General features: G+C 43.8%; 2 protein-coding genes across 3 annotated transcripts in view; one reads left to right on the forward strand and one right to left on the reverse strand.

Annotated features, from left to right (window-relative positions):
• Window positions 1–2,166, reverse strand: NDUFA2 (NADH:ubiquinone oxidoreductase subunit A2). Of its 2 annotated transcripts, none has more exons than XM_069592273.1 (3): window positions 1,869–2,166; window positions 1,640–1,746; window positions 1–198 (listed from the first exon to the last, which is right to left on the reverse strand). In XM_069592273.1, exons 1-3 carry the CDS (start codon window positions 1,967–1,969, stop codon window positions 107–109), a joined length of 300 nt encoding a protein of 99 aa, XP_069448374.1. In that variant the 5' UTR covers window positions 1,970–2,166; the 3' UTR covers window positions 1–106. The 2 variants fall into 2 exon arrangements, with proteins under 2 accessions (XP_069448374.1, XP_069448375.1); XM_069592274.1 differs by having other exon boundaries at window positions 1,593–1,746; window positions 1,869–2,012.
• The window catches only part of IK (IK cytokine), a 14,579-nt gene continuing 205 nt past the window's right edge, over window positions 20–14,393 (forward strand). Inside the window, exons 1-19 of the mRNA XM_069592258.1 lie at window positions 20–2,290; window positions 2,860–2,926; window positions 4,995–5,087; window positions 5,607–5,666; window positions 6,666–6,833; window positions 7,059–7,173; window positions 7,642–7,712; window positions 7,805–7,851; window positions 8,924–9,087; window positions 9,988–10,096; window positions 10,445–10,484; window positions 10,646–10,865; window positions 11,105–11,123; window positions 11,584–11,662; window positions 11,959–12,039; window positions 12,599–12,656; window positions 13,743–13,831; window positions 14,012–14,120; window positions 14,293–14,327. Of these exons, the coding sequence (XP_069448359.1) occupies window positions 2,275–2,290; window positions 2,860–2,926; window positions 4,995–5,087; window positions 5,607–5,666; window positions 6,666–6,833; window positions 7,059–7,173; window positions 7,642–7,712; window positions 7,805–7,851; window positions 8,924–9,087; window positions 9,988–10,096; window positions 10,445–10,484; window positions 10,646–10,865; window positions 11,105–11,123; window positions 11,584–11,662; window positions 11,959–12,039; window positions 12,599–12,656; window positions 13,743–13,831; window positions 14,012–14,120; window positions 14,293–14,327 (1,640 nt within the window). The 5' untranslated portion in view covers window positions 20–2,274. The remainder of the gene's footprint in view (window positions 2,291–2,859; window positions 2,927–4,994; window positions 5,088–5,606; window positions 5,667–6,665; window positions 6,834–7,058; window positions 7,174–7,641; window positions 7,713–7,804; window positions 7,852–8,923; window positions 9,088–9,987; window positions 10,097–10,444; window positions 10,485–10,645; window positions 10,866–11,104; window positions 11,124–11,583; window positions 11,663–11,958; window positions 12,040–12,598; window positions 12,657–13,742; window positions 13,832–14,011; window positions 14,121–14,292; window positions 14,328–14,393) is intronic.

Consider the following 14,393-nt stretch of genomic DNA (forward strand, 5'->3'; position numbering starts at 1 on the left):
TTTTCAGCACAATCTTTATATAGAACAGAATACATTTCTCCACATTGTACTTAGTCCAGCAGAGCCCAGACTCTGGGGCTGTTGTTTTTAATCCTCAGTGGAGACTTCAGGCTTTGCTACTTAGCACATTCTCCAGGGCTCTAGTTACCTGATCAGCACTGAAGTTGTTCAGAGACACATTCTTCTCTTGGCCAAATGCTGAGGAGACAGAAAGATTATTAATTATTCACTCTGCACTGTACAGGCTACCAAAGTAGTCTTCCACTTACACTCTTGGTAGGATATGAAGGGTAGTAAAGAGATATGACCAAAATGTATTTGACATGCCTAGAATTTATCCAGTGGGTCTCTAACATATCTCGGAAGCCCAGGTCTAAGTAGAATTTTGGCTCATTCTGGGTGGTCATAATGGGAAGGAAAGTGTTTCAGGGAAGTTTTAAGGGGCATGGTAGCACTGAGTATTAATCACTGTCAGCAGAGTATTACATGGGCCTGCCTCTTAACTGTGCCCTTTTAATGGCTCCTATAGTTCATTAACTAAAGTTATTTGTGTGTCCATCTCCTCTAGTCTACTAGCTTTCAGAAGGAAAATTTTTTTCCTGCAAACAACTTAGTGCATGGCAAACTGCAGTTAGCTGCACTGTTAAAACCAATCTGCCCTGGGTGTGACTCTCTGCCTTCCCCCAGACATTCCTAGGGCAAAGTGTAATTAAAAGCTGTGATTAAAAATACCATTATTCAGTGAGTGAAAGTGAAGTCGCTTAGTTGTGTCTGACTCTGCGACCCCATGGACTGTAGCCTGGCAGGCTCCTCCGTCCATGAAATTTTCCAGGCAAGAATACTGGGGTGGGTTGCCATTTCCTTCTCCAGGGGGTCTGCCGGACCCAGGGATCGAACTTTGGTGTCTCATATTGCAGGCAGACTCTTTACCGTCTGAGCCACCAGGGAAGCCCAATTATTCAGTAAGTATGAATATTTATTGTGTCTCTATGTTCAGGCAACATCAGAGTAGTTTTCAAATTGTGGTAAAATGACACAGGTAGTATGTTAATAAACACTTGGTAAAATGAAACAGGGTAAAGAGGCAATGTTACATAACTGGTCAGGGAATGCCTTTTTGAGGAGGTGATATCGAAATTCAGACCTACAAGATTACCTGAATTGTAACCTGAAAAGCCAGCTACTTAAGTCTGGCAGAAGTGCAATCTAGGATTGGGGAACAAATGTAAAAGCTCAACCGTGTTATGCATCTTAGCTGAAAAACGTTAGGTATGTTCCATACAATTGTTCATTCAGCGTTTTAATCTCTACAAGATGAGAAAAAGGAATCCACCCCTTATATACTTAAGGTTCAAGAGATTTGGAAAGGAAAGCACTCAACACAGGCAACCTGAAGCCTGTTCTGAACTACAAAAACGATTCCTATGCAGGGCAGGGCCTGTCTCCACCTGTTACTTGGATACAAACACTCTGTAACTCTGCGAATGTATATTTCCTTATTTGCAACAAGATCAATAGCAAAGCTGAAGTCTGAGTCCCAGTCCCTGTGTAGGTTTCTGTGTGACCTTGGGCAGCTCTTTCTCTTTTCGAACCTTTGTTCCCCCTCCGGGGTCTCTGGTTCCCTGCGTCCCGCGCTCACCGTAGCGGGCCCAGAGCTTGGGCTGCACATCGGAGCACTCGCGGATTAGGATGGGCAGGTCGGGATTCGCTTTCTTCAGCTCCACATAGCGTTTCTCAATGAAGTCCCTGCGGGGCAGGAGAGAGCACCGCGCGTGCGGTGTGGGCACGGGCCTCTCCAGACACCCGGGAGGTCGAGGTCATGACCCTGGCGCCCCGAAGCCCACCCGCCTCACTGGGCCGCGCCTCACCTGACGCCCTGGCTGCCGGGCGAGCGCTGGCACAAATGGATACGAATTTCACGAAGGCCCAGTTTGCCTCTGACTCCGCGAATCGCTGCAGCCGCCGCCATCTCAGCTAGTACTCAATCATCCACCCTAGACCTTCCGGCCAAGTAATCCTATCAAATCAGCTTTGGACCCTCCAGCCCCGTGATAGGTTGGTGTACGCAAAGGGCGGGGTCACGCTTAGCCAATGCCATAAAAGCATTGCCAGTCAACGCCTGCTCTGATTTCTCCGCCCGCGGCCGAGACGGAAAAGCTGGGGCCCGAAAGGAATTGTGGGCGGTCTCCTGAGGTGCATTGTGGGGAGGTTCCTGTAGCTTTGTGTTGTTACAGGATCCTCGGTCGTTGTTGGGGTTGAAAAACTGCGGACGAAATGCCGGAGCGAGATAGTAAGGCTCGGGTCATCTCTCCTTTTTTCCACGCGGGACTCGGGACATGTGGCGTGTTATTTTGGCCTCAGAATTTAAGCCGTGAAGGTGGGGGGTGGGGCGGAGTGGAGGCGGGCCGGGAGTGTGACGCTTGGACCCTGGCGAAGCACTTGGGCCCTGAACGAGGCCGGGAAATTCCAGATTGTCCCTAAATCTTGTTCTTGTCCCAGCGCACGACAGATAAGATTTATCTGTGAGCCTCCCCCAACCCCTGTCACTTAATTTTCAGTTACGTCAGTTTATCTTTTGCGTAGTATCTTAGATGTCATGTTCGGGATTTCTTGGCTGATCCTCCAGCCTGGTTTTAGGGGTCCTGTCCTCCTCTGCGCTCCCGTAGCTCCTTGTATTTTTTGCTTTAGCATTTTTTACATTGTATTGTCAGTGTCGCTGTTCTTGACTTTTTTCCCCACTAGATTGTGAGCAAGTTGACAGGAAAAGACATCTGTATTGTTCACTACTGAATCCCCAACTTTTGCACAGGACCTGACTCTAAAGAGATTTATTAAATTAATATCAATTCTTTTTCTTAGGCGAACCATTCTCCAATCCCTTGGCTCCAGATGGCCACGATGTGGACGATCCTCACTCCTTCCACCAGTGAGTGTTTTGACGTAGAACCATGGGAATGAGCTGGGGAATGAGCGAAGTGGTGGTGGTGACAGTGAAAGAATTCTGAATGTCTTGTCACTAAGAATGGTCAGAGAATCATACCTCTTGCCCTGTTACCTCTGTGAACTTTAACTGGGTCAGGCCAACTGCATAAAAGTGTTAGAGGGGAAATAATGACAGAGTGAGTGCTAATTTTTTTAAATTCATGTTTAATTTTGCATTATTTAGGAATTAATTTTTGTATAAAATTAAAACATCAGAATGAAGTCAATGTTGTCTTCGATAACATTCCCAATTTCATTCCCTTTTTTAGAGGTAGCCATTTTACCTGTTTTACACATATCTTTTTTGCTACTCTTTTTAAATGCATTTATACACATGCATTTATATCTCAGTAAAATATTGCCTTGTGAGTTAAAATATTAAAATTAAGTGATGTTACATTGTGTGTATATAATTTTGCCATCTGATGATCTTCCCTTCTCAATATCTTAGTCCTTATTTTCATGGCAGTGACAAGGACTTCTTTTTTTTTTTAAGTTTGTCTTTTGTTAGTTTCATTTGCAGATCTCTGGTGCAGAATATATATATAAATATAAGAGGGTAGAGGGAAAGTTTTTCCTGTTCTACTTGTTATCTACATACTTGTTGACGTCAAGTATACTAATAGCCAGTCCTACTTGGTTCTTGTTCTGCCTCAGCAGCAACAGAAACCAACCCTTACCCTTAGTGTGATACTCAGCTTCATCTTCCTCCCTGGCAAGATACCCTGCCTTCATCTTCCCTCACAGCCTGTCCTTTGGCTTTCTCTTAGCTCAAGCCTTGTCTCATCAATGTCCCTCCAGGTGTGAGCGTGGATCCCCAGACTATGGGGCAGGGAGAGGCATGTGAGGTTCATGTAGTAAGTGTCCAGGTGGCTGGAGCTGGACTGCCACACAGTACACACAGAAGTGATTCCATCCCGGTGCCACCAGCTGTGATGGCTATACATCCCCCACATAGGTTTCTAAAATGCTGGTGGATTAGGGCCAGGGTTCATACCCCAAAATCCCACCCTCAGAACTCTATAGTATGGGATAGCTATGTCCTAGTGACCCCAAGTGGAAATGTAGTCAGCCCCGAAGTAGGGATGCACACCTCTGCTGAAAGACTCCCTTCTTGACCAAACTCTAGTCAGGCTTCTGCAGGCCTTATATTTTTTTCCAGGTCTCCTGAACCCAATTTTAGCAAAGAATTCTGTTAGGGTATGGAGAATACCATCCATCCATCAATCAGTCAATGAGATCCAGTCACTCCTCTTGCTAATCTAATCAAAGTCATCTTTCACTTTGATGTCTGAGTAATTTTCCATAAATTCCCTATTGTCTCTGTTGTATTCAGAGTTGAATTTTGATCCTTATCCCCTTTTGCAATAGTCTTAATTTGTATTTTGGTAGTGTTGAAGAGTCATTTTGGGGGAGACCTAGCAGGATTCTTCGCTACAGTGGGCTCAGCAGGCCAAGGAAGAGGCCTGCTCTGAAGAGAGTTTAAAGGAAACTTGAGTTTGGTCACTGTATCAGTTAAAATTACATCTTATACTATCAGTGCTATGTTCTCCACATTTGGGAAATACTGTCACAGTTTATTTATTAATAGTCTCCAGTGAGAGTTTAGGTCCTTCCCAAGTTTTTATTATTTTCGAAACTGTAATTAGATCTCTTTCACAGGCCTTATACACATAATGCCAGTAATTGACCAGGTTAAATACAGTTGAATGGAGTTGCTCCATCATAGGATATTACACATTTAAATTTTAAGAAAGATACTGGCAAATCATCCTCCTAGTTATCAGTGCTGATTTACATTCGTGTCGGTGATAAGAGAATATCCACTTCCCATATTCTCACTCATTCTTGACTTATCAAACTTTTTAATCATTAGCACTGATGCATTAAAAAAGGCATGTCTTTGTTTTAATTTGTATTTGCCTGATTTCTAGTAAAGTGAACCATATTTTTTACATATTCCTTTTCCAATTCTCATCGGGTACTAATTTGTAAAAATTTTTGCCCTTTAGATCAAAACTCACTAATGAAGACTTCAGGAAACTTCTCATGACCCCAAGGGCTGCACCTACCTCTGCACCACCCTCTAAGTCACGTCACCATGAGTAAGTTCTGGGTTGATCCAATCTGTGTTCTGACTATTTCCTATGGAAAATTTATTGAACTAGATGTCTTAGGAACTTGAAAGCACCCCCTCCCCGTTTTTTTTTTAAGTCCATGGTTTTGATTCCCTCCCTCTTGAGATTGAAGCTCCAGGAAAGACTGGGATGCTCTAGGGATCTCAGTTTTTCTCAGAGTATGTTCCACGGACCATTTGTTGGACCAACTAGAGTTGCTCCTGTGCTTAAATAAGATTTCTGGATCCATTCCAGCCCCACAGACTCAGATTCTAGGGCAGATGTTTGGGTATATATAATTTTAGTAGTCCTTCAGATGTTTGTGATGCTTTCTAAAATTTGAGAACGACTCACCTACAAATATTGACCTGGATCTCTGCCTGATTAAAACTGACAGTTTTTGCTTTGGTCTGTATTCTAGGCTTTTCTTTAATTCTCAAGGGCACTTCTTGGGGTTTCTGGTGCTGTGGCAATATTTTGCTATCCATGAATTTCTTTTTTTGCTAGGATGCCAAGAGAGTACAATGAGGATGAAGATCCAGCTGCACGAAGGAGAAAAAAGAAAAGGTAAAGGAAGGTGGAGGAGTATTGGGTTTTGTGGTGGATGGTGTTTGGGGGTAAGGAATAGGGGCTAGTTAGGAGCCAAGAGATTGAGGTTTTCCTTTCTTGTCTTGAGGTTCTCTGCTTTCATAGTGGAGAGGAATGATACTTAGAATGGCAGTTTATTTGGCAGTTTAGGGCTTTGGAGCCACCTTGCGGTGTTTTAATCTTGTCTTTACCAGTTTCTTGCTGGGTATTGTTGGGCATTTTGCTCAACGTCTCTAATCTTCAATATTCTCATGGGTAGAATCAAGATAGTGATGATAATTTTTATTAGGTTGTCATGAGGATCAACTGTGACAGTCCATAACACTTAGTACCAGTTCCTGGCATATAGTGACCATCCAGTCAATCTTGGTTGCCACTGTCATCATTGTTATTGCTATTTTTTATATGCCAAGCTTCCTGGATCTCGAACTTTACTTTTTCCTCTCCTCTTGAGGAGGACTGGCAAGAAATGACCTATTTTCAGGTGAGATTTGGAAGGTGATAAAAATTCAGGTGACTTTCTGGTTGCCATATGGAAAAGTCTCATACCTGTAGAGACTCAGTGATATAGAGCTGGGTGATAGTGAAGGATTCTGAAGTGACAGATGGAGTATACTGAGGTGGCTTTAGAACAGCATATCTGTGAGCTGGAAGAAGCTGTAGCTCTAATTTTGAGGACTGCCAAGAGGTGGCCAGGAACTTCCCTGGTGGTCCAGTGGCTAAGACTTTGCCCTCCCATTGCAGGGGGCCTGGGTTCAATCCCTGGTCAGGGAACTAGATCCCACATGCCCAAGCAAAGATCGAAGATCCCTTGTGTCACAGTAAGACCTAGTGGAAACAAATACTGAAAACAAAAAGAGGTGACCAGCAGTTCTGTCAGGACATATATGAGCTTTCAGCATAGAGAGTTGGATGAAGGTATAAAGAAACAGGCAGAAACAGGCTGAGGCTCACACATTTGCCTTTCCCTGGTCACAGTTATTATGCCAAGCTTCGCCAACAAGAAATTGAGAGAGAGAGAGAACTAGCAGAGAAGTACCGGGACCGTGCCAAGGAACGGCGGGATGGTGTGAACAAAGATTATGAGGAAACGGAACTGATAAGCACCACGGCTAACTACAGGGCTGTGGGCCCCACTGCTGAGGCGTGAGTACTGAGCGGGCCAGGGCATGATTCTCAGCACTGCAGAGTCATACAGTGGCAGTATGAATTTTTCACATTTTCCTTGCTCTAGAAAGTCTTTTCCTCATACCAAGCCATTTCAAGAGGCGCTTCCCGCCCACAAAGGATGGTTATTTTTTTTTTCTAGGCTTCATTTTTCAATTTATTTATTCAAAGGCTAGTTCTTATGTGGTCTATTTCATTCTCCAGGGACAAATCAGCTGCAGAGAAAAGAAGACAGTTGATCCAGGAGTCTAAATTCTTGGGTGGTGACATGGAACACACCCATTTGGTGAAAGGCTTGGATTTTGCTCTGCTTCAAAAGGTGAGCCTTCATTGGTAGGTGGAGAGTAATACTGCCATGCTGAATGCTCGTTTAAGGGCCTTTTTGGGTGACGAGGGAGACTGCCCTTAGTTCAAACTGTCTAAAAGGTCTAATGGTGACCCTTCTGTAGGACCAGTTGCTATTTGTCTTTCAAGTCTCAGCCTCAGTTTTATCTTCTTGGGGAAGCAAACCTTCCCTTATCACCTAGGTATGGTGGTCTCCCCCATCCTCACCTCCTACTACTTGCACACTTGCATAGCTCTTCTGTTTTATTTATAGCAGTTATCACATTTTGTTGTTTAATTGTTTAATTTCTCTGCATTTCTTTTTATAAGCCCTGTTAAAGCAAGGACTATATTATTTTCTTTAGTATTGAATTCTTAGTTCCTGGCACAGTGTGGCATAATGGTATTCAGTAAAGATATGTAAAGTGAATAAATGGATAAACCTTAAGTGCTTTCCTGTCAGGTACGAGCTGAAATTGCCAGCAAAGAGAAAGAGGAGGAGGAAATGATGGAAAAGCCCCAGAAGGAAACTAAGTAAGTAAACATCAGGGAGAGCTTGAGAGTTTAGAAAGGTGGGGCCAAACATAGGAACACATTTAGCAAGAATGTTCTTTTTGTCTTTTCAGGAAAGATGAGGATCCTGAAAATAAAATTGAATTCAAAACACGTTTGGGTGAGTACAGAATTTCTGCACTAGTGCCTCTGCATTTCAGATGACTTGTAGGGAATTTAGTGCTCTGGGCAGGATAAGCTTCCCCTCTCCCTCAACCAACTATTATCTCTTTTTTTGTCCCCAAACCAAGTAGCTCCCACATACTACTACTATTAATAGAACTCAGATGTGGACTTACTTATTTAATATATATTACTAATGTCCCCAGTAGTTATTTCATATATATTACTAACGTCCCTGGGCTTCCCAGGTGGCGCTAGTGATAAAGAACCTTCCTGCCAATGCAGGAGATCCAGGAAATGCAGTTTCCATCCCTGGGTCGGGAAGATCCCCGGAGGAGGGTGTGGTAACCCACTCCAGTATTCTTGCCTGGAAAATCCCATGGACAGAGGAGCCTGGCAGGCTACCATCCATAGTATGGGTCGCAAAGAGTCGGATACGACTGAAGCAACTTAGCACACTCACACGCATTAATGTCCCTTCAGTTAGGCTGGACTCTCTCTCAGATTTGGGCTTATCCATTAAGGGAGGTAGCATGGTTGGTGATTAAAAACTCAGAATTTGGAAACCTGCATTTGAATCCTGTGGTGAAATCATGCAAGGCATGTGATTTGGGGTGCAACCAACACAGTTTCTCAGCTCCTGCTTGTCCACTTGAAAAATGGGGTTAATATGCCTCATGAAATTATTGGGACAAAGAGAAATAATATGTGTAACATGCCTATCACATTGGGCATGTAGTAGTGCTGTTTTTCCCCATCTTCAGATCTTCATCAGTATTAGTGTAAACTTCATCTTTCTTCCTCACAGGGCCTAATACAGTGCTAGGCACGCAGTATTCAGAAGGCAGTGTAAGAAGGGTGGATAAGAGCTCAGACTTTGGAGTTAAATGGCCAGGGTCCCATTCTTTGTTCTGTCTCTTAGTAGCTCTGGGAGTACAGTAGTCAGATGACTTAAGTGGTAGTAAATCACCTAACTCTCAGACTTGGTATTCTTACAAGCTAAAAGTAAACTGCAGCTGTTGTTGTAGAAGGTTCTTATTGGCTACTTGCTGCTGTTTCTCTTTTTGTAGGCCGAAATGTTTACCGCATGCTCTTCAAGAGCAAAGCATATGAGCGGAATGAGCTGTTTCTTCCAGGCCGCATGGCCTATGTGGTAGACCTGGATGATGAGTACGCCGACACAGACATCCCCACTACTCTTATCCGCAGCAAAGCTGATTGCCCCACCATGGAGGTGAGTGACCCAAGTCCCAAGAGCCTGCCGCGTGAGCCTCAAACCTGGTAATCAGCCTTGATGTTGCCCTGAGCCTCATCTACCACATTTAACCAAGTCCTGTCCACATTTTAACCTCCCAAATCTCCGTTGAATTCAGTGACTTTTCTGTCTCCGCCAGTAACACAGTAACATTCCATTCTTAGCCATCATCTCTTGCTGAAACTATTAAAAGAGGCTCCTAATTAGTCTCCACACTTCCACTCTGTTTCCCTTTCAGTATTATGTTTACCTTTATTATTATTGAGATATAATTTACATACCATACGATTCATCCCTTTAAATTGTACAATTCAGTGGCTTTTAGTATATTTATAGAATATACTGTGAATGTGTAACTGGCATCAAAATCAATTTTAAAACATTGTCATAAAAAAAAAAACCCACAAAACATTTTTATCACCCTCAAAAAGAAACCCTGTACTATATGGCCATTACCACTTCCCATGTCTTTCCATCCTCTTTTCCATTATTTTTATACATGACTAGAGTGATGATTCCACAACATGAATTTTGTTTCATCATGGTTTAGAAGCTTTTGATGATTTCTTACTGTTAGGATATAAAGCAAAGTCTTTATCATGGCCTGTGAGGCCCTGTAACTCTGGCCTTTGCAGTCTGTTTTTACCTCGCGTTCTTGTTTGTTCTCCAATCATCCTGGCTTTCTTGAATGTACTAAATTCACATTTGACCCAGGCCTTTGTATGCTGTTTCATCTGTCCAGAATGTCCTTTTACAACACCTCCTCTACCTGTCTTCACCTAGTTAATTTTCACCCATCCTTCAGTTTGTTAAAGTAAATGAATGAATAAATGAGGAGAGTCCTGCTCAGTGGGATAACATTCTTCTTGGATTTTTCAGGCCCAGACCACACTGACTACAAATGACATTGTCATCAGCAAGCTCACCCAGATCCTTTCCTACCTGAGGCAGGGTACCCGCAACAAGAAGCTCAAAAAGAAAGATAAAGGTAACCGGGAGGGTTAGGGAGAGAAACCTTACCCTTTGAGGGGCTTTTGAGGATGGAACCAAGGTCTCCTAGAGCCTTCTGTTCTAGAGCATTGGGAGGCTTCTGGGGACCCGAGAAATATGGGAGCAGTGAAGCATTAGGAGGGGGATAGTTACATCTAGGTTCTGTCTGCTTGACCCACCTAGGAAGCAGTGGTCAGTTTTGAGGCATGAGGAGGGGAAGTAGGGATAGCTTTTGTTGTCCCATCTTTTAAAAAGATGTATAAAAGGGTATTGAGAGCTAGGGAGCATGGTGACGCTGGGTAGAAATTAACTCAGGAGTGTTCTCCTTACTCTCTTTATGTTACAGGGAAAATGGAAGAGAAGAAACCCCCGGAAGCCGACATGAAGTATGTATCCTAGCCCCTGACTCCTGATCTGAGGGAAGAAGGTCTTCTGGGTTTCCTGTCTTTGGCATTTGGGGGACGCCTTGGTGTGAGAATCTGGAAAAATGGTTGGGGGAGATAGAAATATGTGTGACTTTGTCAGCCTGGGATCTCTGTTTTCCTAGTATATTTGAAGATATTGGGGATTATGTGCCCTCCACAACCAAGACTCCTCGAGACAAGGAGCGGGAGAGATACCGGGAACGGGAGCGTGATCGGGAGAGAGACAGAGACCGTGACAGAGAGCGGGAGCGAGAGCGAGACCGAGAGCGAGAGCGGGACCGAGAGCGAGAAGAAGAGAAGAAGAGGCACAGCTACTTTGAGAAGCCAAAAGTGGACGATGAGGTGAGTGGGAGTCCCGGGCACCATATGGAGGGGCTGCCTATCTTTGTGGCTGCCCAACCAGGTATAGAACCCGCATGAGTTATATAGGTGCCTCATGGCTCCATAGTAGCAACTGGGTCAACTAATCTGTCCTGGAAATGTGGGCAAGGGGTGGGATAGCAAATTGTTTCAAACTTGGGGGAGAGATGAGTGGGCATCCTTTTTGGTGACATTCACTTCAGTTTCTGTTTTCTTTCCAGCCCATGGATGTTGACAAAGGTGAGTTGTACCTGTGGCATCTTGCATTGGCTCTGGCAGTGCTGCTTTGTTCTGGACTGAGAGTCTGACTCAGATTTCAGAGCTGCCAAGGGTGGGACTGGGGAACTTCCTATTCTGGGTTCTCAAAAGATCCATGCCTTGCTTTATGGTAGATAGAAGATAAGTGTGAAATTCAGTCTTCCTGCACAATAGTAGGCCATATTTGTTTGATGTAATTCTCCCAGCTCTGGGGTTCTGAGGATGTGAGGCAGGTTGAGCGAAGGATATTCTGGGCACACAACTGCATCTCAAGCAGAGTAGCTCGTTTTGAGTTGAAATTTGATTAAAACTTCTTTAGTTAAAAAAGAATTCTGTTGCTTAAAAAAATGTTCTTACAAAAAGCACAGGTGGGAAGTGTGTTGTAGGGAAGAGGTTGTAAATTCCTTATTTAAAAGTCTGAACAGAGTTCTCTTTTGCATAGGACCCGGATCTGCCAAGGAGTTGATCAAGTCCATCAATGAAAAGTTTGCTGGATCTGCTGGCTGGGAAGGCACGGAATCATATCCTTTATTTCAGTGTGTTCATGGGTTCTAGCAAACTGTTCTCTTTTCATTCCAACTCCACCTGCTTCCCCTTAACCACCACCCCTTCCCCCCAACCCTCACATGTCTTGCTCTTATCCTTTCGTGCTGGATTTTGACAAGGATGAAGTCATGTATTTCCCCTTTTTCAAAGGACCCATTCACATTCTAGCCCTCTTCTTAAAGAGTTTTCATGTTGGGGCTTCTAGCCCTTGGCCCTTCCTGCTTGAAGTTTTTCTGCTGTTGGTAGAATTATTTTCTTTAATGTAGCATATGCTGAAGAAGCCAGAGGACAAGAAGCAGCTGGGAGATTTCTTTGGCATGTCCAATAGCTATGCTGAGTGCTATCCAGCCACGTACGTGAAAATTTTTCTTTTTTTTCTTTTAATAATAATAGTCACATAGCTTTTTATTTATTTTTAATTAATTTTATTTTTGGCTATGCTGGGTCTTTTTGCTGTGTGTGGGTCTTTTCTAGTTGCGACGAGCGGGGGCTACTCTCTAGTTGCAGTAGCTTTTCCTGTTGTGGAGCTCAGGTTCAATAGTTGGGACACGCAAACTTAGTTGCCTACCTGCATGCGGAATCTTTCCAGATCAGGGATTGAACTTGTTCCCCTGCACTGGTGGGTGGATTGCTAAGCAGTGGACTACCAGGGCAGTCCCGAGACTCTATTGAAGAAGGTGGACTGGGATGATTGGAGAATAAGTTTGGGGGTAGTAGCAGTGATGTGGAAATTTGACTTGGTGGAACCCAGGGGTACTTCTTACTAGATAAAGTATTCTGTTAGGCTCTGTGTGGGAGGCCTAGGAGGGATGGCTATTCCTAGGCATATAGTCTCTTAGTAGGTAGGTTTCTGAATGAATCATAGGAGTCTGGAAATCCACCATCTCTTTTAAACTGTTGCTTCTTTTTAGGATGGATGACATGGCTGTGGACAGTGATGAGGAGGTGGATTATAGCAAAATGGACCAGGTGTGGAGCTGGAAGAATGGGTGGGGGCAGTTACTGTTTAACACATATCCCATTTTCTCCTCTCAAAAGATCTGTCATTTCCTGAGGCTCATCTTCCATTAGCTGGAGTAGTAGGAGCAGTGGCATTGTGGGTCTTGGGCAGCTTAAGTGTTTTAAAGCGTCACGACTAAGTCAAATGAGATAGGGCCAAGAATATGTTTCTTTTTATTTTCTATAAAGTGCCAGGCTTTGAATTCCATCTTGGGCAGTAAGCAGGCCTTTAGTGCACATGTAGAAAAGGGCAGAAGGAATTTCGGTTTTTAGAAAATAACTGGCAGTGGGAGGTGGGAGGGGGATTCAGGATTGGGAACTTGTATACACCCTTGGTGGATTCATGTCAGTGTATGGCAAAACCAATACAGTATTGTAAAATAAAGTAAAAATAAAATTAAAAAAAAAGAAAATAACTGGCAGGAGAAAAAGGAAAATAACTTGAGTTTTATTATAGCCAGGATTGATATTTCCTCTAAGCCTTAAACAAACACCAATAAGGGTGAAGAAGTGTCATCTTTTTCCTTGTTTTGTCTGTACTTTTGTGCTTAACAGCATGGTCTAATTCTGTTTTGGAGCCTTGCTTAACCCTGGCTCTGCTAGGTATTAGTGTTGTGACCATGTCAAATTATGTTACTGCTTATTCTTCAGTTTCCTCATTAGGAAAATGGAGAGAACTCTTAAGTTCTCTCAGAACAGTTTCTGAGAGAATTAAATAAGGTACATGTTAAATGTGCAGAATAATGTCTGGCCCATAGGAGTGAGTGAAGTGAAAGTCGCTCAGTTGTGCGACTCTTTGCGACCTCATGGACTATACAGTCCATGGAATTCTCCAGGCTGGAATACTAGAGTAGGTAGCCTTTCCGTTCTGCATTGGATCTTCCCAACCCATAGTAAGTACATAGTAAACACTTCTTATTAAGGTAGGATTTATTAATGATAAAACCTGGGATTATGGGAGAGCCTGGCTTTAATCAAGGGCTAAAATTTGATTTCCACTGACAACTCTTCCTTCCCTGCCCCCCGCCCCCCCCCCCCCATTCTGTCCTGCAACAGGGTAACAAGAAAGGTCCTTTAGGCCGCTGGGACTTTGACACCCAGGAGGAATATAGCGAGTATATGAACAACAAGGAGGCTTTGCCCAAGTGAGTCTTGGTACTAAATACAGCCAAGAGTGAGGAGAGGGATGGTGGGTGGTGAGAGGGTGTAGTCTGGCTGAAACATTACAAAATCAGTTCTCTGCTCATAGGTCCTCTGGGAACACCTTGCTACTGCTCTGTAACCTCTGATGCCTCCTTCCCTCAACTCCCCTTTTTTCCCTTCAGAGCTGCATTCCAGTATGGCATCAAGATGTCTGAAGGGAGGAAAACCAGGCGCTTCAAGGAAACCAATGACAAAGCAGAGCTTGATCGCCAGTGGAAAAAGATTAGTGCGGTAAGTGGGACTGGTTCTGGGTGGGAGGGCCTGAGCTGGGAAGACATACTTGCCCACAGATTCAGGAACCAGGCAAGGGGTTGGAGAGCCATGGAAGTAGGAGAGAGGTCAACCTTGGGTTTCAGGTGAGCTTAGAATGGCAGTCTATCAACTATAACTGTTGTTCTTGCAGATCATTGAGAAGAGGAAGAAGATGGAAGCTGATGGGTGAGCAGCATTATTTTTCCTCTGTGGGACTGGTGAGAATTGCTTAGTATATTGATCTTATGTTCA

This window comes from Ovis canadensis, chromosome 5 (assembly GCF_042477335.2).
Source record: "Ovis canadensis isolate MfBH-ARS-UI-01 breed Bighorn chromosome 5, ARS-UI_OviCan_v2, whole genome shotgun sequence".
NCBI classification, from domain to species: domain Eukaryota; kingdom Metazoa; phylum Chordata; class Mammalia; order Artiodactyla; family Bovidae; genus Ovis; species Ovis canadensis.

Excerpts from the sequence above, each read along its gene's own strand:
- NDUFA2 (XM_069592273.1), bottom strand. The coding sequence starts at position 1,969 with ATGGCGGCGGCTGCAGCGATTCGCGGAGTCAGAGGCAAACTGGGCCTT. Across the intron at positions 1,747-1,868 it reads CCCGGCAGCCAGGGCGTCAG|GGACTTCATTGAGAAACGCT; the intron begins GTGAGGCGCGGC and ends CCTGCCCCGCAG. Across the intron at positions 199-1,639 it reads CAAGCTCTGGGCCCGCTACG|CATTTGGCCAAGAGAAGAAT; the intron begins GTGAGCGCGGGA and ends CTGTCTCCTCAG.